The 25,309-nt window shown below is 23.8% G+C and overlaps 7 protein-coding genes across 7 annotated transcripts; 4 read left to right on the forward strand and 3 right to left on the reverse strand. All coding sequences in view use genetic code 6, as the record gives it.

Annotated features, from left to right (window-relative positions):
* Positions 1–351: 351 nt before the first annotated feature.
* On the reverse strand, positions 352–9,241 carry TTHERM_00415670 (hypothetical protein; the record flags this gene model as incomplete). The annotated part of the gene is made up of 13 exons (XM_001007230.2): positions 352–1,790; positions 2,019–2,700; positions 2,807–2,929; positions 3,194–3,582; positions 3,636–4,497; positions 4,563–4,724; positions 4,777–4,877; positions 4,933–5,217; positions 5,320–6,230; positions 6,369–6,680; positions 6,740–7,100; positions 7,242–7,940; positions 8,059–9,241. 13 exons carry the CDS (start codon positions 9,239–9,241, stop codon positions 352–354), a joined length of 7,509 nt encoding a protein of 2,502 aa, XP_001007230.2.
* Positions 9,242–11,188: 1,947 nt separating this feature from the next.
* TTHERM_00415660 (MFS transporter) lies at positions 11,189–14,041 on the forward strand (the record flags this gene model as incomplete). Its single annotated transcript, XM_001007229.3, has 7 exons — positions 11,189–11,734; positions 11,921–11,956; positions 12,058–12,168; positions 12,248–12,562; positions 12,910–13,078; positions 13,493–13,678; positions 13,740–14,041. 7 exons carry the CDS (start codon positions 11,189–11,191, stop codon positions 14,039–14,041), a joined length of 1,665 nt encoding a protein of 554 aa, XP_001007229.1.
* Positions 14,042–14,850: 809 nt separating this feature from the next.
* On the reverse strand, positions 14,851–15,759 carry TTHERM_00415650 (hypothetical protein; the record flags this gene model as incomplete). The annotated part of the gene is made up of 1 exon (XM_001007228.1): positions 14,851–15,759. The coding sequence occupies one exon, from the start codon at positions 15,757–15,759 to the stop codon at positions 14,851–14,853; it is 909 nt and encodes a 302-aa protein (XP_001007228.1).
* A 933-nt stretch (positions 15,760–16,692) lies between these two features.
* Positions 16,693–17,772, reverse strand: TTHERM_00415640 (alpha/beta fold hydrolase; the record flags this gene model as incomplete). Its single annotated transcript, XM_001007227.3, has 2 exons — positions 16,693–17,022; positions 17,158–17,772. The coding sequence occupies 2 exons, from the start codon at positions 17,770–17,772 to the stop codon at positions 16,693–16,695; spliced, it is 945 nt and encodes a 314-aa protein (XP_001007227.1).
* Positions 17,773–17,854: 82 nt separating this feature from the next.
* TTHERM_00415630 (hypothetical protein) lies at positions 17,855–18,562 on the forward strand (the record flags this gene model as incomplete). Its single annotated transcript, XM_001007226.3, has 1 exon — positions 17,855–18,562. The coding sequence occupies one exon, from the start codon at positions 17,855–17,857 to the stop codon at positions 18,560–18,562; it is 708 nt and encodes a 235-aa protein (XP_001007226.2).
* Positions 18,563–20,185: 1,623 nt separating this feature from the next.
* Positions 20,186–21,587, forward strand: TTHERM_00415620 (histidine phosphatase family (branch 2) protein; the record flags this gene model as incomplete). Its single annotated transcript, XM_001007225.1, has 2 exons — positions 20,186–20,487; positions 20,552–21,587. 2 exons carry the CDS (start codon positions 20,186–20,188, stop codon positions 21,585–21,587), a joined length of 1,338 nt encoding a protein of 445 aa, XP_001007225.1.
* Positions 21,588–22,625: 1,038 nt separating this feature from the next.
* Positions 22,626–24,169, forward strand: TTHERM_00415600 (peptidase C13 family protein; the record flags this gene model as incomplete). Its single annotated transcript, XM_001007224.1, has 3 exons — positions 22,626–23,018; positions 23,172–23,413; positions 23,470–24,169. 3 exons carry the CDS (start codon positions 22,626–22,628, stop codon positions 24,167–24,169), a joined length of 1,335 nt encoding a protein of 444 aa, XP_001007224.1.
* Between the last annotated feature and the right edge of the window lie 1,140 nt (positions 24,170–25,309).

Raw genomic sequence — 25,309 nt, forward strand, 5'->3', positions numbered from 1 at the left:
CTAATTAAAGTATTATATTTTGCATTCATAAAAAGAATAAGCTGCTTGGTTGTTTGATTTTTTTGTAAAGTAATGAAACAAAAAATGAATCCTTCTTATTTAAATTTTTACTTAAAAGAAAATACATATTGAATAAATATTGCTTTTTGACTTGATAAAAATAAACATGAAGTATATATTTCTACTTTCAATTTAAATTCTCTAATATTATCAATACCTAATTACTTAAATTTTGTTGTTTTTAAAAATTATTCTATAGTTCTTGCTTCTTCTTACAAAAAATTATATAAATTTATTAATTATTTAGTTTAATATTTTGTCAATAAATCAAATCTTAGACTTTGATAAATGTCAATTTTGTGGTGGTTATTAATTAGAATTTATTGTGTTTTTAATTTTGTATGTCATAGATAAGGTTTTTGGATTGCTAATTTGTTTATTATTATTAGCTGGAGTTGTTTAATTAGAAACTGGTCTCGTTAGCAATCCAGATAAATGTAAATGCTTTTTCTTAGGTTATTAATATGAAGCCTAAGGTTGAGAAGGCTAACTTTGGTAATTATTTTAAATTACAACAGGTGGAGAAGGAACTCTTTAAGTGGGATTTTCGCTTTTTTATACTCCAGAAGATTTCATAAAAAGTAATTAAGTTGATTTTGATGTGATCAAAGCTGTTGTTGGTCTTTTACTTTATAAATTAGGCTATATATACGAAGATTAGGAAAGCTATGAGTTAGCAAGGACTGGATGAGCTGATGAGATGACTCTTTAGTTTTACACTTATGAGGATTGAGTAATTAAATTATTGGTTTAAACTGTATTGAGGTTTTAAAGATTATACTATTACGATTTAATTGTGCTCTAAGGTAATATATTTCCGTTCTATTATTAAATTACTAGACTAGAATCAATTTAATTTAATGTGCCTCCGTTTTGCAAACTATTACCAAGTGTCTTATTATGCTTTTTACGCATTGATTAAACTGAAAAGTTCCGGGAAATATGAGTCTAAGAATGTATGTTGTTATAAGTAGCAATCCTCTCTTTCAAATTTTGTTCTACCTTTTCCTCTAAAGCTCGTATTCTATCATCTTTTTATTTCATAACTTTCATAGATTTAAGTCTCTCTTTACGAGAGCGTTGGACATCTCTTCTCAATATCTCATTTTGATATTCCATAATTGCCATTGTTTTCTTTAAAGAGAGAACTTATTCCTTCATGTTCTCTGTTTGAGCTTACATTTCTTTTTTGTCTCTATATAACTATTCATTAGAAGAATTATTTTCATTTATTTATTGTATTCTTCGCTCATACTTTTCCATCATACATGCCAATTTCATATTATAAAACGCTCTTATCAATTTGAAACTGCTAAGTAACTTATAGACCTCTTTATTTTAAAACTCAATTCTTTCATAAACATCAACAGGTAAGGTATCAATAGGATTGAATTCGAACATCTAATTTTGCAATGCACTCATTTATAAATTGATATTTTGCTATGTTAAGGTCTGCACATTTTACTAAGAATTAGGGTGCTAGTTTATCATATTAACATTACTTTACAAATTTAAAATCTCCTCCTCATGATGTCCTACGCTCTCTTCAGTATGATTAGTCCTCATCATTCTTTAAGAAGTAACTATTTATTGCTATTACTGTAAAAATTGCTGCTATAATTAAACCTACTACTAATGAGCATTTTGTTTCTTTTTGTGCTCTTCTTCTCTTCTTTCATCCCAAGTAGAATTCCAAATAGCATCTATTGCATGCAAAGCTTAATTCGAACCTATTCATTTAATATTAAATAACTTTAAATTGTAATAAATCTTAAAAGCAAAATGCAATTTTATTTTAAATTATTTTTTTAATCTTTACTAAATGATTCAATTTAATTAAATTATAAGCATAATTTTATTTTGTTTTCAAACCAAATTATATTTTAAAACTACTAATGGCAAAATTACAACTAAAATGATCAAACAATTTAATCATTAAAAAAATAAAAATTAAATACCTCCATGGTCTTCTAGGGCTTTATTAATCGCTTCTTTTAGCATCTTATAATTGTTTTCTTTGATTCCTTCAACCATATTGAAGACTTCTAATTTTTATCCTTAGCGAAAATCATAGAATCTGCTAAGAATATTTTCGTTTACTTGTTCATTTTCACGAAGCTGATCTAAGAAATTTTTTTAAATTTCTTTAAAAATTCTAACTTTATCAATTTATCTTTGATCAGCTGTGTAATTAGCCTTTTTCTATAAGTGTTATATTTCGTAAATAAGATCATTGCTTCGAGATGCTACTTATGATTCCACAATATTTTGCATGTTTTTTTCTAAAAATTCTATTTTCTTTTAAAGAAGCTTATTCCATTTCTTTTAGAATTACACATCCTTCTCCAAAATGTCGCATTTCTACTCCATGTTATGAATTGATTTACTATATTTTTCTTCAACTAGATCAATTAAATCTAAATTTATTCCATGCAAATGTTTCTATAAATCTTCTTTAGATATGACTAAGGCTTCATTTTTATTTAGTGTTTTTATTTCAGTTGAATCAAAATAAACTTTAGTTGTAAAATTAGATAAAATAGATAATATATCAAGAACTTATAAACTTCCTGTTGAAAAAGCTTTATTTATTTAAAGAGGATCATAAACAATCATAGATTTAGACTAAGTATTTGACTCCTATTCAATTATATAATAAATTAGATTGAGAGTTAAACTTAAAAATCAGAAGAATAAATAAATAAATATAATTAATTCAAAATATTTTTTGAATAAATATATTTACCTTTTTTCTAGCCTTATTTATCCATTTCGACATTACAAGATTTTCTTCATAGTAGAATTAAATTGCTTCCTGATACATAAGAGTTTATACCTAGAAAGAGTTAAGGCAAATATCAAGTATTATCTTTTAATTTTAAATATAAAAATGAATTTAATTAAGGTATTTTCTTCATTAAAATCAATTCAAACATATTTTTTCAATAAATTTTATTTATTTAAACTAAAATTTAAATTAAATTATTTATATTATTTTTTTAAAATTTTCTAATTCAAATTATTTAATTAGTTCATAAATTTTAAAATTTTACATTTGAGATAAAATAATTAAATAACTTTTTTTTTTTTGTTATTTTTTTTAAATTTAGTTAACTATTCAATAAATTGTTACATTTTCTTCTGGAGGTGGCTACTGATCCTATTCATCACTCGAACTAGCATTTTTTTTATCAATCTGCTGTTTCACATTTAAGCTTGACTGTAAACCATTCTTTTCCAGAGAGATTTTAATTTTATCTTTGATTAGCTTTGAAATTTATTTGAGAGGATCTTTATTCCCTGGAATAATTTCAAAAGGAAGAATATTCATCTTTCTGCATAAGTATATTTCTCTCAGAATATACTGGCGTACTTATAGATTAACTATTTTCGTGCACATACGCTCAAATTTAAATGGATCATCTTACTCAAACACAAAGTTACTTCTAAGGAAATTATTAATTATGAAATCCATGGAATTCTTAGTGACTGAAAGCTCAGTCACTCTGGATTGAGGCATACCTTTTTTTAAAAATAGGTTTCTTTAAAAAATATTTTGTATTGAATAGTCTTACCTATCAAACCCTTTTCTAGTATAGATCCAAACCTCAAGAATTAGTTGAAAAAGTATCTATTAGGATTTAAAATAGCTATAGTTGAGTGAAGACTTTCTTCAATTTTTGGACGAGAATCCCAAAAAATGACACGTACCAAATTCATAAAATCAGAGCTACTATCATACACTTTTAAATCAGGTGATTAGGTAAAATCTGCTGAATCGTCATCAATATCAATATTTTTTGCAAGCAATATCTTTCCATCTTCATATCTTGCTAAATGCTAAATTTAAGGGAAATTAAGATCAACTATTAGTGAACGAAGTCTAAACATAAATTCATAATCTTCTTTTTCTCTAGATATATTAAGCTGCTAAATTAGAAGCAAGAGACAAGATAAGAAATGTCTGTTTGATACTTTTTCTAAATAGCTCATGATAGCATCATTACTATCTGCTATCTTTGGATTATTTCTAATAGTCTAAATATTTTTTTCCATTCTTTCTAAAAGAGATTTTAGGTTTTCAATGTCTCTCCTTAATCGAAGCTCATTCCTTTTAAATATAGGAATTGCTTTTTTGTTTACCATAGCTAAGTCTTTTAATGTCTTAATGGTAGATACAGATTTTTACTACTACTCATTTTCTTCACCACCACCTGTCTCAATCTTACACTTTTCATAACCTAGCTGTCCATTAATGAAATATAACATATCCATAGTATTGGCTTCCAGTGAGCATTCAAAAGTGCAGAAAGATAATATATTCAAAAGATTACCTAGAATCTTCCATAAAACAAATAATTAAGTCTTTCTCAAATATAAAAGGTGTTAATGCTGCAAAAACTCTCTCTTTCTATAACCTTTCAAGGTAGTGCTTCCCTTTTTAATTTTAATGAAATTATTTTAATAAAAAAATTTGTATCAACTGGTTAGTAAAAAGCTACTTTGTTGACTTAGATGTTCTTGTTTGGTAAAAGCATACAAATGTCTTTTTCTAACTTCTATTCTTATGCTTTTAGCCAATCTTTACCACCTGAAGTTTGAGATTTTTCCCATTTTGAGTCTTCATCTGCAAAATATTCATCATCATCTGATAGCTCTGGTAACTTAAAATGATTAAAAATATTTTATTTTTATAGGAGCTAATAATTTTTTTACTTTATTTAGACCATATCTTTCCATAACTTATTCAAAATCTTCATGAGTCATATTACTTATTTGCTCTACTGATGGCATATTGAAAATTTTTACAGCACATCCTAATTAAGAAATTTGACATTAATTAAAATTTAAAAATTATGGAGTGATAATTACCAAGAGTATCAAAGAATACTTCGCCCTTAGAATCTATTTCTTCTTCAAGTTAAGCATTAGTTCTTGCATCAAGAAGTGAATCCTTAACTGGATTTATGTTTAATACGATCTCTTTTACAGGTGTTAGAGGAACAAAATTAAAAATTGGGGTTTCGAATGGCAGTTTTTTTGAAAATTTTTCGATAGCATTTCTTTACAAAAGTGTTTAAATTTTCATAGCTTCAAACTAAACTTCTCTCTTTACTCGTTTACAGAATACTTATATAGATAAAATCTTACCAGTTCCTTTTTAAATTAAATTAAATTAAATTCAAATTACTTCATTGTTTTTTTAAGATTAAAATATAATTTTATAGATCTATTTAAATTAATTTAAATTTTTCATACCCTCTTCCTGAGTTGTTGTAGTTTTGGGCTTTGATAACTCTTAGTTACGAACAAAAGTAATAGTTTCATTGGCAATAGCTTTCTTTTTATCAAAGACGTTTTTAAAAAAGTCAGGTGCAGACTACTTGATCTTCTTAAAGAACTCCTTAGGCATATCATTCAATACAGATTGAAAGTAAATATTGTTGCTTATCACAAAATTTTAGGTAAGTTAGCTGCACAAAATTAGTGATTCTAAATATTATGTTAGTTATACCAAGCTTTATTGTTTTGTTATTGGTACCACCCAGTTGTCTAAGACTAGTATATCTTTTGCAATTTTAATAGCATCTAAATCTAAAAGAAGCTTCAAATAATTCTTTCTTTATGCATCTAAAGTTGTGGTCGCTAAACCAGCTATATCAATAGAATTTTCAAATTTTTCTTTGAAATCTTCGCTTACTCTAGAAACTTGCAAACGATAAGTTTCCAACAGGCTTGATAATCCAAACAAAAAGTTATTAAATTTCTTTCTAACTTTCATGAATTCTAGCATGCTGAAAGCATCGAAAGAAAGTTTGTCTCTTTCTGCTTTAGAAAGTCTTTCATCAATATAAGTTTAAACTTTATTTATAATTAAATCAAAATTCTCAGGTTAATCTAGAGTTTCATCTTTTTCTATAAAGCGAAAATCGATAAAGTCCAAATAAAGGTTAGATCCATCACTATCAAACACTACTTTTTTAGTAAGATCTAGCAACTCTTTAAAGTAAGCGTTTTCACATTTCAGTATTTCACTGACATTCATAGTTGGTTCAGTCTATGATGAAGTAATTAATTTGGAAAATTATTCTCTATTTTGCTCAATATTTAAAATCAATTTTGCAAAACTACTTGTATAGAAATTGAATTTCCTATCGTGTCCTGGATTTCTGTTTTATTTTTAGAAAATTTTAAATATTAAAAATTAGATCTAAATTCAAAATAGGGTTAAAAAATAAATCTTAAATTAAAAATGTTATTCGAAGGGAAAATAATTATTAAAAGATAAAATATAAAATCAAATTTACTTTAATAAAGAAAGAAATATTTGAAGTCTATCAGTTGGGTTTGGGTTTAATTTGCGTCTTAAATGGTTAATTTTTTCTTCCTCCTCTTCTGTATCTTTAATTAGAATTTCTACAATCTCGTTGAAGTATTATAGGTTTTATATCTCAAAATGATAGCATTAAAAGATACTATTTTCAAACAAATTCATTCTGGGGCGTCTAGCCATGATGTTACTTATTAACTTAATCAACTAGCTCCTCAAGTCTGGATAGAAAGTGTTCTTTAAAATTAAATTCAAATTTCTTAAGAGTTTAACTTTGTTCAAGTAATACCTTTGTAAATGAATAGTGGATTAATGAATAAATTTTATTTTTATTTTTATTTAATTTACTGGGACTCCAAATTCAATACAATATCTATGAGAGCCTCTCTGTCAAATGTATCTTTAAAGACTCCTTTCTCTTTATCTTTTTAAGACATATCATGTTTAATCCTAAAATGGAAGTAAAAAGAGCATATTTATCCAATTTTTTCTAAAATCATGTGGAAGTCATGAACAGAAGTGTCAAAAATTATTTTCATATTATTATGATCTTTAATAGTAATTATGTCATTCTCTAATGTTATGACTTCTTCCTCATATAAAACATTAGACTCCTCTTATACAGCCTCTTCTTCTGCATTATTATTTTCCTTTTTTTTATTATTACTACTTTTAATTTCACTAGCCTTATGCCCGCTTTTAGCTTATGCTATTTATTTTATTAAAAATATTAAATTTTAAATCTTAATCCATTTTTATTATCAAATTTTTTCTCTAATAAAATTTAAAGTGAATATTAATTTTACTAAACTTATGAATTATAATGAAACATAAAAAGATAAAGTTTTACCCTTTGTTACTGTAGCCTATCCACCAACTTTTATGTAATCCTCTTTTGAAGATTTAACACCTTTTGTTAGGTTGAATTCTGTAAGGTTACCATAGTTTGCAATTGATGGGTTGGTTAAGAAAAATCTTTCATCATATAATTTATTTTATGACAATTTTTCTTACTATTAATACAGAGGCATAGAAGCATCAAACTCTGAATATTTTGTATCTGCTTTAATATCTTAAATTCCCTCAATTGATTTACCTGTAATCAATTAAACATAAGCCAAATTCATGTTTTTTTGTAAGCAACGGAAATAATTCATGTAGCTCATAATCTTGATGACTGATTTTCTTGATTTTATAAAAAGTAACTTGAAATACCTTTAGTAGAACTAGTAGAAAATCTCTTCAAACTGCTTTTTGTGAATTGCTATTATTCTATCTTTTAGTACACTTATGTCTTTTTGAATTTTTTGATTAATTAGATTTTCATCGCTGTAAAGCAAGAATTTTAACCAACCATTTATCAAAGTATCTTCATACAAAGCAAAAACTGCATTCTATTCTCTTGTATCAGAATCTTCTGCCTAAAGTATTTAAATTTTATCAATCCATGTTTTGCAACTCCTAATTTTAATGTTATCCTTTCTTTTGTTTTCACTTTCAATCGTTTTCATCAATTCCGAGGCTTAATCTCCAAACTTTTTTTATGCAGCTAAATTGATTTAAAAATATAAAATTTAACAAAAATACAAACAAAATTAATTTATTTAGAAATTTTAACTTCAGAAATAATATTTTTAGAATATTTAAAGAATTTATTTTATTATTACCCATGGTCATAAAGGGAGATTTCAAGTCATAAGGAAAGAATATTAAGTATGTTTCGCTTTATTCGTTGATTACAGTTTCAAATTTTTTATCTATAGCAAATAATAAAAGACAACCATAGTCAATATTAACATCCTCTTTAATACCAAGCTGCTTTGAAAATTCTGCCACGTTTTTTTCAATTGTTGATTTGTCACTTGCAAGCAAATAAGTCCTTCTAACTCCATATAGTTTATTAATTTCTCTTTACATTTCATCTTACTCATAGTTAAAGTTATTTTTTTAGTGCATTTAAATCTACTTTGCAGTTTTCATAGTGTTAATAAATTGAATCTTATATGGTAAATAGTCATTTATTAATCTTATCTTCTTTATTTTTCTAGTACAGTAATGTTGACTAACATAATCATTAAAATATGCTTTAATATGATTCTAGGTTATATAAGGGAAGTTTTTTAAAGCCTTAGCGAAAGTTTTTTCAATTATGATATTTCCTGATGAAACCACTGAGAGCTCAGGAAGATGTTTACGCTCATACTGCTTCGAATTCCTAAAAAATCTTTCAGATTTTAAATTTCTTATAACATCTTCTATTTCAACTTGTGCTTCCTAGCTTTATTTTAATTAGATGCTAATGTTCTTTGAATTTTCAGAATAATCATCCAAATCGCATGCAAATGTCTAAAAATACTATCTCTGTAATTCTTTTTATACAAACTGAATCATTTCTAATCTGTGTTAATACCATTTAACCAGTGCGTCTCTTATTTCGTAGTCTTTATCATTAACCCTTAAAACCTCTTTATACCCATCTTCTAAAACATCAGGATAAGACTTTAAGTTCTTATCAGGAGTATACTTTAATTCATGAGCTAATTTATATAAATGCTAGGATCTTAATAATTCCTATGTACTGAATTTATGGTTGAAAAATGCCTTTTTTGCTCTAAAAATGACTTCTTTAACTTTTTCATCGTTTCCAAAATGATTATTTGCAAACTAAATGTTATCCTTGTATGTTTCACTTGAGCTTTTCAATTATTGCCTCATATTTCTACCTTCCAAGTCTTATTCAAAGAGTTAATTAATAACATTTTCTGATATTTTGTTTGCTTAGAATGTAGGCTAACCTGCTTTATTAGCGTGTGTAGAAGGAGAGCCTAAATCTGACAAATTATTAACCATTTTTTATATAAATAATAATATCTGGCTTAATACTCCTATTTAATGTCCTCCTTATTCCTATACTATATTGTTGCTCTAACTATTTAAAAAATATCTATATCTTTGCTTTTTGAATACAAGTATAATTTTTTCTTTAAAAATTGCATTGGTTTTAAAATAATGCTTAAATCCCTAATAAATATATATTCATAATCAATGCAGAAAATTTAGGTTTCAGTAATTTTTTCTTCAAAAGAAAATAATTAATAATAATCCATCATTTCATAGTTATCTTTTTTGAAATCAATTAAAAACCTTTATAATAAATATATATATATCAGTCATATCAAAAGGAGTTTTCGTTATTATCTTAATATTTAAAAACTAAAATGAATATTTTATTTATCAAAAATAAATGTATTCTGGTTTATAATTTAATAGTTTACATTAAATGAAATAGTAAAATTTAAGGAAATATATTAGTAAATTTAAAAGGTAGATAAATCTGTTAAAAATATTATAAATACTAAATGAAATATTTATCTTTTTAAGTAAATTTATTTTATCATTGATTGTTTATCAAATATTAATTGACATTATTGGTTTTTTCTATTTTTCTCAAAAAGTTCAAAAATGGCTTTAAACAAATATTTATTTTTTAATAATTATTTAAAAAAATTATTAAACTTTTATAACTGACCACCACATTAGTTTTAAATTCTACTGGATTTTATTTAAAAAATTTAAATTTTACAAAAATTTATTTACTTTTTTATAATAAATCATAGAATATTTAACAATTTTATTTTACGTTTGCCAATTATTTTATTTATTGCTAATTATGTATTTATATTTGTATTTTTTCTAGATTATTTTAAAAATGAAATCAATTGAAAAATATTTTTTTTTATAAATTTTAAATAATTTAATTTCTTACTAAAAAAATGAGATAACAAATACTCAAATATAATAAATGAATAAAGTCATAAACATATTTAAAAATGAAAATAAAATTCATTTACTAAACTAACTTAGATTTGAATTTCAAAAACTATTAGTTATATTTTATTTTTGAAATTGAAAACAAATATTTATTTTTCAATCTTTAAATGATTTAAATAAACTCATTTTATAGAATTTTATAAAATATAAAAAAATAAAAGTTTAAATACAAAACAAATATTGAAATATTACTAATTAATTTTAACTAGTACGAAAATTAATAATTTTAAATTGGAAATTTTGTCAATTTTTTATCTCGTGTATCATAAGGATAAACTAATTGATTAATTAAATTTATTGTTTCAGCGATAGACAAATATATATATTGTTAATATTACTAATGAATTATTATTTTTTAAGTAATAATATTTGCTTTTCCCACATTAAAATATTTAATTATTAAACACCTTGCTAAAGTATAAAGTAATAAAATTAATTGCATGAATGAATAAATAAATTATTATAAATTAATCAATGTAATTGTGTTATTATAGTTTTAGATTTAAGTAAATTTATTACTTAGTAAATAATCTAAAATTAAATACCAAATTTGTTTAGATAGTTACAAAATTAAATAAGAATAAATTAACATAGATTAATTTATTAGTCATACATTTTTAGAGTTAGAAATAATTATATTACAGATTAAGATTAAATGTTGAATTTCTATCTATATCACAAAAAAAACTTAACTTGTTAAAATTAAATTGCTTATGATATAAATGGTATCATAGCAATCAATATATAAGACTATTAATTAAGATCAAGTGTGTATTAGAAATATCTTCAAAATAGATAGAATATTGACTTATCAGCAAAAAAATATTAAACAATTCTTAAAATTAAAAAAAAGACAATAGTTTTCCTAAAAGAAGTCAATAGCAAATCAAAAAGTATATCAAAAACTAAGAGTTAATAACAACTTAACTAAAAAAATTAATCATAAAAATTAGCAATTTATTTTTTATGTCAAGTAACAACGAGCATTACAAAGAATAGTATGCAAATGGTTCTTTTAAATTGGACGACTGCATTCTCTAAGATACTGAAGAATTAAATGCTAAAGTTATTAGCACCATTTAAGATGAGAGAGAGAACAAAAGCACTGTTATCCACTCAAATATAGTGAATCCTTAAAGTGAAGAAGAAAAAGCCTAATGTGAATAAGAAGATGAACCATAATAAGAGAAAAAGGGATCTAAATTGGTATTTTTTATTATTTGTTTAAGTAATATTCTTCTGAATATCGATCATGGAGTTGTCCCTGCAGCTACTTAGTAAATCAAAGAGGATTTAAATATTGGTGACTCAGAATTGGGTTTTCTTGGTTCACTAGTTTATTTTGGTATAGTTAGTGCTGGGTTTATTGCTGGTAAAGCTTATATGAAGTTTCCATCTAAATATGTAATGATTGCCACAATTATGTGCATGGTCGGATTGCTATTTTTGTTCACATTTATTGAAGAAATAAATGCTCTTTATTTTGTGAGATTCGTCACAGGGGCTACTTAGGTATTAATAATTGCTTTATTAAATAATACATTATTAACCACATAAAATAGCATTAGGATATGAATAATAAATATAATAGCTAGGATTAGCTATTTTTAACGTTAAAAATAAAAAAAATACATACAAAAACATTGAAACATTTAACATTTTGCAAATATTAATAATTTTATTTGTTAATAATATTAGGTATTCTTGCTGGTCTACTTCCCTGTTTGGGTTGATGTAATTAAGTTATATTCATATAATTAATATATAGATAATAATTCAATATTAGATAATTTATTTTCAACTTATATCTTATTTTTTATTTAATATTTTATTAGCTTTATGGTAGAGATAAAAAGACTATATGGCTTACATTACTTTAAGTTGGCGTCCCTCTTGGTGTTTTCGCTGGTTATGCCATTACTGCAGCTCTTCCTAAGTCAATGGGAGTAAATATTTAATAGAACATATTATATCTTTTCTTTGTAAACAATTGTTTATTTACATCAATTTCTAAAAAATAAAAAGTGGAGATGGGCAATTTACATCCAATGTATTTCAATGGCACCAACTTTGCTTGTGTTTATATTTTGTAAATCCTAGGATATTGAAGTTAATATGTCTAAATACGATAAAGATCCATAGATCGACGAAACTTCATCAGAAGATGATGCTTTGCAAAGTGAAAATAAGCTTTACATCCGTTCTCCTTCTCTCTATGAAATCTTGGTTGAAAATGGAAGTGAAGTAAGAAGAAAGAAAGAAAAAAAATCAAAAGATAAAAAAGATAAGAAGAAAAAGAAAGGATTTTTCTAACTTATGTGCATACTATGGAGATCAAAGGTACAGCTCAAAATTTTGAAATAAAATTTTAATTAAAAATAAATAATAAAAAAAAATTTGATATTCTTAAAAATCACCAATCTTAGTTAACTTGATGTAGGTTTGATTTTAATTGGGTTAACATTTCCAAAAATCAAATAGATAAATATTATCCACTTGTTCAGATTAATAATATTATTAGATATAATTTGATACTTTTTTGTTTTTCATTTAGAGACCAAATTTTATTTTTAATCAATTACTTTTATTATAAGACAGACAAACTAATTTATTAAATAGCAAAATTAACTTAGTATAAATTAAAATCAAAGCTAATTTAAAAATAATATATAATTATATATATATAGATATACGTTGCCGCACTATTAACTATTGCCTTACTTTACTTTGTTGTTACTGGTATATAATTTTGGATGTCTGATTATTTCAGAGAAGTCCTCAAAGCTGATGAAAAATTAGTATTTGGTACATATTCCTTCGTTTCTTTGACCGGACCTACACTAGGAGTTATTTTTGGTAAACAATTAAATAATACAAAATAAATTCCTCCATTAAAAAATTTAATATTTGTCTTCAAAAAAAATATTAATAAAAATCAAGTGTAAACACTTATTTCAATTACAATACATTTACTCACAATTATTAAAATTAAGATAAATTCCCCACATATAAGAAAAAAAAAAATAAAAATTATATGTAAGCAAACAACAATAAAAGAAATTTGTTTTCTTTTAATTATTTAAAATAAGAAATCACATTTTTATTAACATCAATGATTGATTTTTAATTGATATATTTATGAAATCACTGCTTGAATATCCTAATCATCAATTTGTTTAATTTATCAAGATATTATTTACTTATTGAAGACATAAAATATCATAGCAAAAGAAGATTTTACATAAATTTAACAAATATTTTAAAAAATAGGTGGCATCATAACTCAGAAAATAGGAGGATATGATCATTAAAACGCTAAAATAATGTGCATAGTGTTTGCAGTTATATCTGCCAGTGTAGCTTGTCCTATGCCTTTTATAGATGCCTTTTATGCGTCTGCCTCACTTGTTTGGCTCTTATTATTCTTTGGAGGAGCAATGGTACCAGCTTTAACAGGTATTTTGAATAAATTTATATAGCTTTTATTTATTAAATAAATACTTTAATATTACCAAAGGTATGATGCTTAGTGCTATTCAAACAGAGTTAAGAGCATTTGCAAACAGTAATTCATAAACAATATAAAATTTGCTAGGATTCTTACCTGCTCCTAGTTTGTATGGTATTATGAATGATAGAGTAGGGAAAAGAGCTGGTATGTTTATGCTTATGTACTCAACTTTAATTGGAGTTGTGCTTTCCATCTGCGTATATATCTTTTCAGTGCAAGAAAAGAGAAAACAAAAAGCTTTAGTTAGTGTAATTAGTGAAGATGCTATTTAAAATAATGAAAATACAGGAAATGAATAGCTTATTTGATTACTAAAATTACTGAAAATAAATTATTTTTCCACATATTTATTTATTTATGACTAATAATTCAAAATGAGTGTTTTAATCAGCTCATTTAAAGATTAAAAAAATAAAAAATGTTTTATCAATAAAGAATTGTTAATAAATGAAATGAGTTATTTTGTAATTATATATTTTTTTATCATCAATTTCGCATAACAAAGAATGAATTTGATATATTTTAACAAAAGCATTAACAAACAAATCATTTTATTGAATTAAAAATATAATTTGTACAAATATATAATTCATGCAAATTTATTATAATCTTCAACTCAATTATAATAAAACATTGCTAATAATTATTTATATCAATTAGTTTTTATATTTATTGGCATTTTTCCTCTTTAAAATTTGATAATTTTTAACTAAATTGTAATCATTTTCACAAATTAAGCATAAATTTATATATAAATTGCTACTTTATTTTTAAATAAATTTCTTTCAAAACATTACATTATCTTATTGATTATTAAAGTACTTTAAATATGTTTGTAGAATTATTAACTTTATTGATGTACAATTTGATAAAAAAATTAAAAACAAAATCTATCTTTTAATAAAGCATCTCTAAAGTATTTTTATGATTAACTTTTAAATAATAAATTACAAAAAAATTTTTAAAAAAAGTTGTACAATAATTTTTAATTCAAATTTAGATAGAATATTTTTTAAAGAGCGAATTTATTTTAACAAAATTAAATAAAAATAAATGAAAATTTTATTTATTTAAATTTTTAATTTTGTATTTGAATTATTATTTAATAAACTAAACTTCAAGCTGTATTTGTGATCATCTGATCATTTATTTTTGTACTGAAAAATTCACAGCTTTGATTGATTGTCTCACATAATTTTGTTATTGGTTCAGATTTTTTAAATTTCTCATCAACTAAGATTTTATTCAGAATTTCAAGAATTTCTTTTACTTTTAGTTTAGCATAATTAGCATGGTTTTTGATATTGTTCTTCATTTCATGTAAATTGTGAGAATGCATTTTAAGATTCTTTTGGATTTCTCTAAATTGGTTTTCAACTTCGCCTGATTTACCTGCTAATTCATAAGCAAAGCTTTCGAATCCCTATTTTTGTTAAAATGGAACCACATGGTTTTAAATGTTATGGGCTCTGTTGCATGATTCTACAGCAACTTAAACAAGGTCATTCAAATTAGCAATTTAATCTTCACAAAAATTTTTTTCATTAAGCAAATTAAAGTCCATAGAATTATAAAGTTTATTATCTATATTTTCACTGTATTAAAACTAGTCGCATTTAACATCTGTGAACTAGATAAAAAGCTTATTCAAATAAGAGTCAACATTATCAACAATTTCTTCTTATAATTAGAAATAATTTATGATGGTCTCTTTTACTTAATCAGGGAAGGCTTAATATGTATTTTCCTCATCAAACTTAATGATTTTTTAAGAAACTTTTATGTGCCTCTTAATTCTTCTCAGAAGAACCTTCCACCCTTCAAACCATGATAAATATCTAAAATTGAGATTTTGTCTTATCATATCGTGACAAAGACCTTCAATTCGTGAAGCTTCATCTGAAATAATCATAATTTCAGGTATTTAGTCATCGAAAATTTAATAAATGATGTTTTTTAAGTGATGAGCATTATTACCACATCTTATTATTTATTGTTTAATCTTTTATTCTGTCTCTGCGTTCATGATATTAAAAATAATAACAAATTCAGTGATTTTATATATTCTATGAAATTTGAAATTATTCAATAAAACCAAACAATAATAATTGGTAATTTAAACATAAATTTTTACTTGTTTTTTTTGAGGTTATTTATTAATATTTATATTTTTATGATCAGGTTGAATATAAAATATCTATCTAATTCTGAATAGGTCTATTTTAAAGATATATTTGTAGCCTTTATATGTATAAAGAGATAGACAATATATGTTTTTTTGTAGAATTTCTATATATAATATTAAATTAATATTCTTTGTGTTAAATAAATAAAAAAATTTTTAAATAAATATTCCTATTCAAAGTTTTCAATTAGTTAAATAATATAATAAAACCATATTTAATGGCTAAGAATATTTAAAATATAGAAAAATAACAAAGGATTTATATAATATCTATGATACAAGTAGATATGACTTAATACTATATTTTTAAGCTTAAAATTCTAAACTGAAATTATTTTATTATAAATTAGATATTCAAAAGTTTTTCAAAAAATAAAAAATTATTCGAATGAGATAAATAATTAAAACTTAATAAATTTTTTTAATAAATATTAAAAATTTTTATGAAATTATTTATTTTTTAAATAAACAATTCTTCCTTATAAAAAACTAATTGCTTTTACAAAAAGTTTTAAAAGTTTTATGATGTGAAAATAATAAAACTTGTTAATTATTAAAAATAAAGTTAAAATTAATTGAAAAGATGAAATAATTTAAAACATTAAGATGATTAGATTAATTGAAAAGTAACATATAAAAGAGAAATATAAACATTTTCTTAAACCAGATTAATTTTTAATTGATTTTATTTGAAAAATTGTTAAAATTTTTTGTTTGTTTGTTTGATGATTAAATTATTTATTTGTTTGTTTGCTGCTTGAAAAGCTTAAGGTCTCAATTGACACGAGTTAAGAATTCAGATACTTTTTCTACAAATTCAACTGGTTTATCTGCATGAAGCCAGTGACCAGCTCCTTTTATAAAGTAAACATCTCTATCGTAATCTATATTAGGAAAAACATTTCCAAATTCTGTAATCTTTGATTAATTTATATAGTGGCTTCTTGCACCACAGATAACAAATGAAGGTTTTAAAAAGTTTGCATCTTTAATTTCTGTTCCTAAATTTTGCTTATAATAATCACGAATGGCTTTCAGATTAACTCTCCATTTGTATTATCCAGGATTTTCTTCATCTGGAATAACATTCATCATCATAAAACCCTTATTATTTAATGAAAACAAAAAAAATTATAATATTAATATGATTTGCAGCTATGTTATTTTTATTGGTTAAATTATATTTTATAAAAATATCTATTAATTTATTTTAAAGGAATAGTCTTAAGAAAATCTTACAGCAACTTAAGGATTAGGAATAATAGCTCTTACTTCTTTATCTATTTTAGTTCTCTCTTTACCATGAAAATCAATGTCTAAAAGCTTATGAATCATAACCCACATTTCCATTAAGTCAGCTGTACGAGCTTATACAAGATTACCTGGAGCTATATCGCATATAATTGCTGCTTTTACGTAGGGGTCTAGCGAGCTTCCATAATATTACATAGCGCTCATGATAGCTCTTCCACCCATTGAGTGTCCCATCAAAATTGCATTTCTAATATTATTTTATTCTAAGAAATTGACTAAATCGGCGCCCATATCTTGTAAAGACATAGAGTCTGTATGTTCGCTAAGACCATGATTTCTTAAGTCCAACAAATAAGTGTTGGCTTAGTTGCTAATTAAAGGATTTAAAGTCACGCTTCTGAAGTTAGTATGAGATCCAAATAGTCCATGCAAAACTACTAAATTATTGTGAACATCAGGCTTAGGTGACTTCTAATATAAACTAAAAAGCTTTGCAGGTTTTTTTTCAAACAAAGTTTTAGTGACAAGATGTGTACTTGAGTTTTTATATAAGATTTTGTTTGAAAGAGATAAGAGAACTTAGGCTTTTTAAGAAATCATATTGAATAATTGTGAAGTAAGTAATTGATAATTGAAAACAATTTCTATTTAATTTTTAACTTTTTTTTGTTAATTTTTTAATATGCCAAATAATAGAAGTACTTAACTTTTCTGTAATGAGATAATATCTAGAATAATGCGATATTTAATTGAGTAAATTAGAGTATCTTTGCTATAATTTTTTTATTAGCAAACATTAATTTTAATTAGTAAAATTTAAGGTGCCTGTCAGTACAGCAATTAAAAATCAATAGATATTTTATATAATAAGTAGAATAGTAGAATGAATGAAGTTGATTTATAATCTATAGATGATTACAACAACTAATGTGATGAGATATCACAAAAAGTGGATAAACTGATAAAGTATTTAAATGAGTGCAACTCAATAGAGGCTGAGTCATAATAAAATATGATAGAAGTATTAAATTGTATTAAGATTGGATTAGATAGCTATGATTTGTATTCCTTTGCAGATTTTATGGAAGAAGAATAAATTATGGAGCTATTAAATTCCATCAACAACATCTATTTGAAATACAAGGATGTCATAAATGTTGACCTTTAGGAAAAGTTTAGAGAATATAATAGTACTTTAGAGAATCGCCTCCTTTATCTTGATTAGCTCTAGAAAAATAAAAATGCTCATTATTACATTTTAGACAATAATTAAAATAATAATAAAATCGTTTTAGAAAACAATCCATAGCAAGAAGAAGCAGAAATAGCATACAGGCCTGTAAAATTGCAAAAATTACAAGTTTATTAAAATAATACTGTCTAATATTGAAATTATGCATTTCAACTAAATTAAATAAAAAAAAGCAATATATCTTAAAATAATAGAACTAGCTATAAGAAAGAAATCTATATTAACATTTTACTTATTATACTATATTTACAAATATTAATTAATTAAATAGACTATTCTGTATATAATATTAAAAAGTATATTTACTTGCAACAAAAATTATTAAATATCCAAAATTTACAAAAAGAAATATTTTAATTTAAAGTTACAATACTTAATTTTATAAATTATATTCTCATTTATTTAAAAATATATTTTGATTAAAAAAATCTAAATTTTTAATCATAATTTTTTTACTACTTTTTTAAATTTACTGATTCATTAAAAAATGAATGACTTTTATTCTAAATTTAAAATGGGAAACAATTAAATGAATTTAAAATTGTAAAAAATATTTTTTTTTAAATTATCTTTTAAATTTAATATAAATTATATTCGAAACCTATTTAAATTTGACATTTAAATTATAAATAGTTAATCTTAACTTTAATAATTATTTTTAAAAAATGCTATTTTCTATAAATACATTAAATATTAAAGCAAATAAATTTTTAGACATTATTATTTATTAGATTAAATTTTTAGTAATAGTTAATAGCTTGTATGATTAAAAAATAGTAAATTAGAACTGCTTATAAATTACTAATCTTTATATCAAAAAGAATTAAAATTAATTATATGCACAAATTTTATTTTTATGATTTTCGTAATTCAATTATAAATGAGTAGACATATATCTGTTAAATAAATTAATAAATTTTTTACTTTTTACTATTTTTCTATCTAGACATTAAATTTGGGAAAATAAGTGTTTAAAAATAGATATATTTCATCCAGTAATAAAAAAGTAAATTTATATATAAGGATCCAAACCAAAATAAATTATTCGGGTTTGTGCTTTAAATAGTACGAAAATATATTTTTGTAAATGATGAAGTGTATAAATTTTTTCGCTAGCATCATTTTTATATTGAGGTAAATAAAATAAATGGTAAAATCTTTAATGTCTATTTACTGAAATGCAGCTTAACTAAGTGGATTTACAAACTTTTAGTGGAAAACTAGTAGAAGAGCTATATTCTTACATAGATAAGGTTTATAGATCCAAACAAACAAGATGGGGGTTTTTCTAAACAATAACAAGTTAAGTTATTATTAACATTTAATACTAATTTTAGGAAGATTAACAAATTTAGTGATGGGTAATATAGTTAGTACTAAAATTTTAATTAAGTTGAATATTTATAACTTCTAAGACCATTTTATCAGATTTATTTCTTTAAAGTATTTATTTAATTATGCATTTAACATTTTAATCATAGTATAATTAATAAAGCTAATTTTGGTATAAATAAATTTATAAATCTAATATTTCTAATTAAATCAGTAGAACTAATAGAAATTATATGTATCATAAATAAATATGTACCCACCCACACTTAACTTTTACTTAGTTTTTATGCTGTTTGTACTAGAATGCATTATGAAATTATAATCTATTTATATTTTTAGGTTTAAATAATCACGTATCAACCAGCACATTTATAAAATATAAATTATTTAATTTCTTAAACATTTAACAAAACAATATTTATAAATAAAATGAAATAATACATTATTTCTTTGCTTATAGTTTCCTTGGCTATAGCTCAAACTTTTGATGTAAACAATAGTGATTTAAAAATGATTGTTACACTCCATAGACATGGAGCTAGAATCCCCAGTTCTAATGCTTTAAATTTAAAAGACAAAGCACCTAACTCAGGAGAATTGTCAGTTGTTGGTCAAAGATAGCTATTTTATCTTGGTTAGATTTTGAAAAAAGAATACATTGATGGTGCTAAGTTATTGAGTGCTAAGTATGATGCTTCTGAAATCTACTACAGATCTACAGATTTTAATAGGTAAATTAAAAAATAATCAACATTTTTACTTTATACTCATTTATTTTCCTTTCATTATAATTAGAACTATTATGTCTGCTTAATGCCTACTTGCTGGTTTATATCCTGCTTAGTCTGGTGATTAGATTCCAGATGATATCCTTACCAATAGATAGGATTTATTAAATATTAATTTCAAGCTAAGAGATTCTTCCACTGTTCCTCAAATTACAGAAAAATATCCTGTTCAAAACGGTTACTAATCTATTCCTATTCACGTTGTCGAAAGACCAAGAGATAAAATTCTTCTTGGTTATGGTGATACTTGCCCATAAGAAGAAATATGGAATCCTGAAAACTAAAAGAGTGATGAATGGAAAAGAATCACTTAAGAATTCTAACCATAAATTAATAAATTTGCTAAAATTTTTAATTTAGATGTCTCTACTCTTGATTTGTTTACTGTTTACAATTATATGGATATTATTATTGCTTAATAGTATCAAAACATGCCTCTTCCTGCTGATTATACAAACGATGCCTAGCTTTAGGAGGACATGGAAGTTTTATATAATCTCAGAATTCACTTATCTTTATACAAGACTCCTCTCTAAAAAAAGACTACTGTTACTCCATTCTTGAATAACTTAGTTTAAGTTTTAAGTGATAAAGTTTCTAACCCTAAAAATAATTAAAAGGGATATTTCTTATCAGCTCACGACACTACAGTCAATATGGTGCTTTAAGGTTTAAATTTAACAAGCTGGGAGTGTATTGAACAGACATACATGAAGACTTTACCCGCAGGTACTTTTTGCAATTATAAACCTACTAGATATGGTGCTAATTTGATTGTTGAATTAAGATAAGATAAAACTTCTAGCAAAAACTTCATTATGATAAGATATAATGGAGAATACCAAAAGATTTGTGACCAAACTACTTAATATTGTGACTTAGACGAATTTAAAAACCGTGTTGCAAACTTCGTTGTTCCTAATTATGATGAAATTTGTGGTCTAACCAGTACAACCAGTAGTAATGAAAAGTCTGCTTACTCATCATCTAACTATTTAAAGTACTCCATTATTGCTGTTATTATTTCAGCTTTCCTATTGTGATTTTGAAATAGAATACTGTTTCATTTAAAAATTAACTTTAAATATTTTCATTGTTCATAATTTTATATTTTTTGTTTAGCATTTTTCGCATGTTATCTTAAATTTTAAAATAAAAAATGAGTTAACTTTCAAAAACAGTTTTTGTTCTACTTTTTTAATTAGTATCATTTAATTTCGCATCTATTTTTTATTCTATAGATTTTGATTATCTGAATTAACCAATTCATTTTTTATATCTTGTTAAGCCTTTATAGCTCAGCTGGGAGAGCGTAAGACTGAAGATCTTACGGTCCTCGGTTCGATCCCGAGTGAAGGCATTTTTTTCTTTTTTTAAAAAAAATAACTTAGATAGATGCTTAAAAAAATTTTTTTAGCTTTAGTAAAAATAAAATAAAATTTTTAGTCATATTTAAAACATTTTTGTTTAAATTTAGATAATTCTCTCTATTATTTTAAAATACTTTTTATTGTTCAAAATAAATGTCTTAGTAAACTTTTTTTTATTAAATAAGCTTTTACTTTAGTACAATCAGAAAGCTGTTGGTAGAAGAAAAGATTACATCCTTTTATATTATTCTATCCCAATGTATTTTTAAATGATCTTTTGAAATTATAGTCAGTTTTTGTAAGATCTATTATAAATAAAATCAATCTTTCAAATTTATCCTACTTTAGAATATATATATGTAGTATTATTACTTTATTGTTTTTAAGTTTGGCATTGAAGGTTTTTAACTATTTAAAAATAAAATGTTTGTCGTCTTTTATTTTAGATTGATCAATATTTATCTTATTTAAAATATTTAGACCTCTTTACTTAGCATGTTAGAAGCTTAAAATGTTTGGATTTTTATTTACTACTCAGTAATATCTTAAGCCTAAAATGACAAAATTTATTCTTTTATATACATAGTAAAAGAATTATGAATTATTTCTTTTAGGCTCCTTATAAATTATTTATAAATCTGCTTTTTTAATATCTATTAAATTTATAAAAAATTATTAAAAGTGCTGATAGATAAACAGGTAAAAGAAAGAATGAATAAAACTCTTATTTTTGCTTTAATTGGACTTATTTCTTTTGTAGCTTGCGCTAACTACTCTGTTTTAGTTGCTGGTTCTAAGGGTTACGAAAACTACAGACATTAAGCAGATGTGTGTCATGCATACCATACTCTTGTTAAGAAGGGTTTTGCACCTGAAAACATTATTGTTTTCCTTTACAACGATGTTGCTTTTGATAAATCAAACCCTTTCAAAGGAAAACTTTTTAACAAGCCTCTTGGTGATGACGTCTATGAAGGATGTAAAATCGATTACTAAGGTGAAGATGTTACCCCTAAAAATTATATGAGCGTTCTCACAGGTAAAAAGTCCGACGTTGCTAATATAGGAACTGGAAGAGTTCTTGAATCAACTGAAAACGATAATGTAAGCACTTATTTTGAATTTTATAATTAAATTTAGAACATATATAAACCTATAAAGTTAGGAAAATTTTTAATTAAATATATGAATTTCCATTTATTGTTTAAACTATTTGAAATTAAAAAAGTATATTTATTTTACTTAATTATAAATCAGGTTTTCCTTTATTTCTCAGATCACGGAGCTCCAGGTATTATTGGTTTCCCTAGTACTTACATGTATGCTAATGAATTAATTTCCACTTTCTAAATTATGAAAAATCAAAAAATGTATAACAAAATTGTTTATTACTTGGAAACATGTGAATCAGGATCTATGTTTGTAAACCTTCCTACTGATCTTAATATTTATGCTGTCTCTGCTGCCAGTCCTTCCTAATCATCATATGCTGCTTATTGGTAAATTAAATATTAATTTATTAACAATAAAAATTAAAAATTAATTAAAATAAAAGTGGTATTAAGGCTTTTGTCAAGGGTAAATTAATTGGATCTTGTTTGGGAGATCTTTTCAGTGTTAATTGGATGGAATAAGTTGATTCAGAAAAAGATATTGATAATCTCACTTTATAACAACAATTTGATACTGTTTCTAAAAAAACAAAATTATCTTAAGTTATGTAATGGGGTGATCTCTCTTTCACTAGTGAGCCTGTCTCTGACTTTTTAACTAGCAGTTAAAAATCTTTGAAGACCTCTTTAATGAGTTTCTTTAATTTCAGCTCTCCCTCTATGAGAAAGATAAAAGATGAAAGTATTCTTGAACACGAAGAAGAAGACGGTATCCATAATCATGATAGCTTAGTTAATAACAGAAAAGCTAAAATTAGCACTTTACTCCATTTATACATCACCTCACCTTCTACATAAAACTTTGAAAAGTTGAACTTGGAACTACACGGTGACCAAAAATTCTAAAACTACTTTGATTAAATTTAAACTAGATTTGGCTTATAAAATGTTGTATTAGAGTCAGCTGGCTCCTAATCTGAAACCAACTTTACTTGCTACAAAAAATTAGTTGAAACTTTTGAAGCTAAGTGTGGCAAAACTCCAGAATCATAACTCAGTAGTTTAACTTATTTCTACTAATTCTGCTAAAGAATGTATAAGAAAGAACCTAACTATGATGAAATGCTTGAAAATATTTGTTGAAAAAATAATCAAAAATGTATATTTTTCTATGATATATTGTGTAAATATAATAAAAAATTTAATAAATTATAAAAAATAAAAATATTTGTTGAAAACAAAAATATTATTTTTTATTTTATGTTTATTCTATTTAATACAAAGTAAAAATCATAAAAAACTAAATAACATTTTAATTTAAATACGTTATAATATTCTTTAATCAACCTAAATTTTCTTATTAATATCTTAAATTATGAAGATTGAAAATTTAAATTTATTTAGACAAATTAATTAATTTGAATAGACAAAATAGGTTTTGAAATGATATAATTGATATTTTCCTGATAAAATATAATTAAATATTTTCATCCTCGTTTTTTTAGATAAGTGAATATTAACTATATTTTGATCTAATTCATTTGAATTTTATTACAGTGGGTTGGATAAATTAATTAATTTTGATGATGCCTTATTTTGGTAATTTAAATTTTTTTGATAGATTGAACTTTTTTGATCACATTAGATAGGTTATATTTCTTATCATTTAGTATTTATTCTAAATTATGTTATAATGGTTTCTGCCCAATAGACAGAAAACTTCTGTTCACTAAAATATTAAGATAAAATGACATTTAAATATGTTTGAAGGGCTTCGCAACCACAATTATTATCTGAGTATTTATATCTATTTTTATTATTTTAGAAATTCAATTATTCCTTTTGGAAATAAAAATAATCTTTCTTTTTGAGAGCTATTTTCAGAAAAAGTGTATCAGAAGTATAAATGTTTTTAAGAATAAATTATTTAAAAATGCATTTGAACTGATCAAAAATTTAATTAATATTGCTCTTTTATAAGCTAATTATAAAAAAGTAAGATTTATTAATATTGATGTCTGAAAGAACACTTTCTGAATTCATTCATTTACTTTATATTTCAAAAAAATAAAAGATTTGTTAAAAGCTAATAAGTAACTAATCTTTAGTATCTTTTTTATTTGTAAAAGAATTTATACTGAATAAATTTGGATATTTAATATTTGTGATTAAGGAATAACATGAACCTTTTTATAAAACTAAACAATGTAATGAGCTCAATTTCTAAAATATAAAAAAATGGTAATAATTATGTTTAATACTAATAATCTAAAGCTAACCCAT

The sequence above is a fragment of the Tetrahymena thermophila genome, assembly GCF_000189635.1.
Source record: "Tetrahymena thermophila SB210 genomic scaffold scf_8254814, whole genome shotgun sequence".
NCBI lineage: Eukaryota > Ciliophora > Oligohymenophorea > Hymenostomatida > Tetrahymenidae > Tetrahymena > Tetrahymena thermophila.